The following is a 3,805-nucleotide window of genomic DNA, read 5'->3' as shown; positions in this document are numbered from 1 at the left end:
GACGAGGCGCCTACGACGTGACTTCGTAAATCGCAAAATGATATGACGGCCCAGTCTTCTGGAGGTGCTCATAGGAATAAGGTGTATGCGTGTGTTCATATGAGTGAGTGTATGTGCGTTTATATGAGCGCTTGCGTTTGTACTGTGTTTAAAAAACGATGTTTTACGTGCGTGAATTAAGATAGAGCGAAACCCGGCGTCCAACCCATCAGCATTCAGCATGAGATAGGTACTCCGGTCAAAAGCAGCTAGCCGATGTTGCTTCCACCGCTAGAAATTGAAAGAAAAAACCAGGGGCCGCCGGATCGGCATCATGTCCATACCTAGATACGTAACGTGATGCCACTAGCACTAGCACTGCACCGCACGATTCTTCTGCAGCCGAAAGAAACCTCGAGGCCACGCCGATCCGGTATCCAATCCCAGCCCACGCGCACGAGCAGCGGCAAAGTAGTATCTGTATCTCGCAGCCCAACGTACGCCGTAGCCTAGCTAGACAGCTATAGACAGCATTATCACCACCACGGACGGACGCACGACGCAACGGAGGCAGGCCACGGGTCCCATGTCCTCTCCACCCTATATTTTACCCGCGCGCGCGGGGATCGCAGCACCAAGGCGGCAGCAGAGTTTGAGTCCCACTCCACTTCACCACGCACGCGCGCGCATGGCCGTCACGGCGTGCGCCTACGGCCACGACGGCGGCCGCCGGCCACCGTCTATGGGTCCGTTCGACGACGACGACGACCGAGGCCGCCACTGTCCCATCTTCCACGACCAGTGTTGCATCATCCACGGCGTCGTCATGCCGCCTCCGCCTCCCCCTGCCCTGCCTCCTCCGCCGCCGCCGCTCTTCGGCCTCCATTCGGGCCGCGCCAGCTCCAAGGCGGCAGCGTCCCGCCACCCTGGCCTCTGCACCGAGGGCCTCGGCTCCGAGAGCTCCGAGAGCTCGGGCGACCTCGACCTCGCCGGCATCGTGGCCGACGACGACGACATTGAAGACTGCAAGACTCAGCAGCAGGGGCACTCCGACGACGACCAAGAGGAGACGCCGGCGCCGGCAAAGGCAAGGGGCGGCCAGAGGGTGTTCCCGCCGCCCATATCGGTGATCGGCGCCGCCGGGAAGCCGTGGCAGTACCTGAGGGCGCAGCGTGGGGGCGGCCGGCTGGTGCTGCGGGAGGTGAGGATACCGTCGCGGGAGCTGCTCCACGCCTGCCGGGAGGACGGCCGCCTCAAGCTCCACTTTGCACACCCGGAGCAAGATGATGATCAGGAATGCAACAACTAGGAGACTGCAAGAGCACTCAAAAGCCACAACAAAACAGGGTCCTAAGAGTTTCTTGGTTTAATAAGTTTGTTTGATTGAGTTGTCATCGTCAAAGAGTCCTAAGAGTGCCATGGCCATGACACTGTCCTTCCTAAACTAAAGAGATGTAAATATCGAAACAAAATTGGTCAGTTTTTGCATCCATCATAGTCAATCTACTGCTACTTCCTCTTCAATCTGTCTGTCGAAAGAAGCAGATGCACGGGTCAAGGATTCAGTTACAAGAATCGACAAAAGAAAGGCGCGTTTGTCCTCGACATAGTTGCAACGATGCTCCCCAGCTAAGGATGAGCGTGTATACAGGCTGCAAAGCACTCTAGCTAGGCTCACAAGAACCCTGCCTGCACTTGGTTTGATGAAAAAGTAATACAGCACATGTGACAGTTGGTTGATAGGTCTACATTACAGCCAAAGCAAATGGTATATATATCTTGGAGGTCAAAGATGCTGATTCTGCCAATTATGATCCACCTATTGATTTTCAGTAACTAAAATCAGTAACTGTAGGGGTACCACCTAAATGTTTCAATAAATGCGATGCATCATTATTATATTGCTTTGATCCCTCATCTTCATACTTGTAGGAGCAAATATTCTCTTACATGACAGTATTTTATTAATGCTCTATTGGTGGAAAATCACCGAGTCGCAAACACGGGGATACGTTGCAAAGAGGCAAACCATATCTTTTGCAGGGGGAAGCTAGACTTACGGACCCTGTGTTTTCCCAGTATAGCATTCTGGAGTTCATGTCGTCTTCATAAAAGTGGAACCTAGGATGATGATGATGTCTTGCCATCCAACGTCAGTAGCACTTTGTATAGATCAGGACGCCTGTCCCTGAATATCCCCCAGCCGTGTCTCGTAGATTTGATCTCGTCCAAGTCAAACTCTGCCACGAGCACCTCCTCGTCTTTGTCATTTGCAAGCTTCACGATTTCTCCAGTTGGCCCTGCACGCACACAGTTGTCGTACATAATGATCATACCAGTCATGCTTCTATTGTTGCACCTTCCTCTGTAATTTTAAAATACAAACAGAAGCTGGATTACCTGCGATGAATGAGTTCCCGTAGAATTTTATGGTGCTGTTCCCATGCTCAGTCTCGACAGTTTCCTTTCCTATCCGGTTAGAAGCAACAAGAGGAACCTGTTGGGCATATTCAAAAGTGAATCATCACACTGTTGAGCAAACTGGTAGAATCATTTCGAAATACAAGAAATATATCTTTTAGATTCGTGATGAAAGAAGATACGAGTCCATTATAGAATAACTAAAAGTACCAAGTTAGCACCGGCATGGCCTTGCATGACACGCTTCCAGTGTTCGCGGGAATCCAGGTTCATATCCTGGGGTTCAGAACCAATAGCAGTGGGATAGAACAATATCTCCGCCCCCTGTAGCACCATAGCCCTTGCGGTCTCTGGAAACCACTGGTCCCAACAAATTCCTACCGAGGCATGGATGACAAGGTCACTAATGATAAGCAAAGCTGCAAATTTACTAATCTGTCACGCTGATCATTAACAGAGCTACTGTGACGAAATTACATAAAAAATGGTATCTGTGCAAATGAAAGTAACTTACCAACACCAATTGTTGCATACTTGGTTTTGAAAGCCTGCATCAAGAAAAAGTAGGTTTACTAAGGAAGTTTCTAATAATAACAATGATAGCCACAGCTACAATATGTACATCTTGTTTAACCGAAAGTGGTATCTTATACAGATACTGAATAATGTTTACCTTGAATCCAGTGTCACCCGGGTTGAAATAAAATTTCTCTTGATAACCTGACAAAAGAAAGCATTTTATCTATATCAGATAGTCCACTTACAGAATTTATAATGTATATTAGGCAAACACTGCTGTATAGTCATACCTGGTCCATCTGGAATGTGTGATTTGCGGTATAGGCCAAGATCGGTGCCATCAGCATCAATAATGGCCACGGAATTGTAATGAGCATTGCCCGCTTCTTCAAAGAAACTTACAGGTATTACAACATCCAACTCCTTTGCAAGCTTTTGCATTCTACGGACCATAAAAAATGAAATGAATGTATAAATATTACAGATACCGACTGAAAATATCACTAGCCAGCAGTCCACATGCTTAAAGCACAACAAGCTACCCTACCTCATTATAGTCGGGTTCTCTTTATAAGGCTTGGCACGCCCAAAGAAATCCATCCTTTGAGCCTGACAGAAATAGTGCCCCTCAAATAGCTCCTGCAGTATTTAACAAATGTCAGTGGAGAATCACATCGCTTTGCTGTGAAACTAAAGGCAGAATATCAATATACATCCGAATCCATATGCCTGCCATGCATGTCTTGAAAGAAATACTGCAAGCGTAAATCTTGTCACTCATCAATGAACATCACATTTCTTTATCATATGGGTTTACCTGAATGAGGACAATGTTCGCGCCTTTCTTATGAGCTTCTCTAATCAACCTGAAATACAAATGATCAGG

General features: G+C 47.9%; 2 protein-coding genes across 2 annotated transcripts; one reads left to right on the top strand and one right to left on the bottom strand.

Annotated features, from left to right (window-relative positions):
• The first annotated feature begins 631 nt into the window (after positions 1-631).
• Positions 632-1,758, top strand: LOC119307132 (protein FAF-like, chloroplastic). Its single transcript, XM_037583230.1, has one exon. It carries the CDS (start codon positions 668-670, stop codon positions 1,286-1,288), a length of 621 nt encoding a protein of 206 aa, XP_037439127.1. The 5' UTR covers positions 632-667; the 3' UTR covers positions 1,289-1,758.
• An 88-nt stretch (positions 1,759-1,846) lies between these two features.
• LOC119307131 (N-carbamoylputrescine amidase) lies at positions 1,847-3,805 on the bottom strand. The gene is made up of 8 exons (XM_037583229.1): positions 3,737-3,805; positions 3,467-3,558; positions 3,210-3,361; positions 3,074-3,120; positions 2,915-2,948; positions 2,611-2,777; positions 2,380-2,476; positions 1,847-2,279 (listed from the first exon to the last, which is right to left on the bottom strand). Exons 2-8 carry the CDS (start codon positions 3,517-3,519, stop codon positions 2,101-2,103), a joined length of 729 nt encoding a protein of 242 aa, XP_037439126.1. The 5' UTR covers positions 3,520-3,558; positions 3,737-3,805; the 3' UTR covers positions 1,847-2,100.

The sequence above is a fragment of the Triticum dicoccoides genome, chromosome 5B (assembly GCF_002162155.2).
Source record: "Triticum dicoccoides isolate Atlit2015 ecotype Zavitan chromosome 5B, WEW_v2.0, whole genome shotgun sequence".
NCBI lineage: Eukaryota > Viridiplantae > Streptophyta > Magnoliopsida > Poales > Poaceae > Triticum > Triticum dicoccoides.
This window is presented reverse-complemented; position numbering and strand designations above follow the sequence as displayed.

Coding starts and splice junctions, on each gene's coding strand:
- LOC119307131 (XM_037583229.1), bottom strand. CDS start 3,519: ATGGATTTCTTTGGGCGTGCCAAGCCTTATAAAGAGAACCCGACTATA. Junction 2,949..3,073: donor CGGGTGACACTGGATTCAAG/GTAAACATTATT, acceptor TTCTTGATGCAG/GCTTTCAAAACCAAGTATGC. Junction 2,778..2,914: donor GTATGCAACAATTGGTGTTG/GTAAGTTACTTT, acceptor ATGCCTCGGTAG/GAATTTGTTGGGACCAGTGG.
- LOC119307132 (XM_037583230.1), top strand. CDS start 668: ATGGCCGTCACGGCGTGCGCCTACGGCCACGACGGCGGCCGCCGGCCA.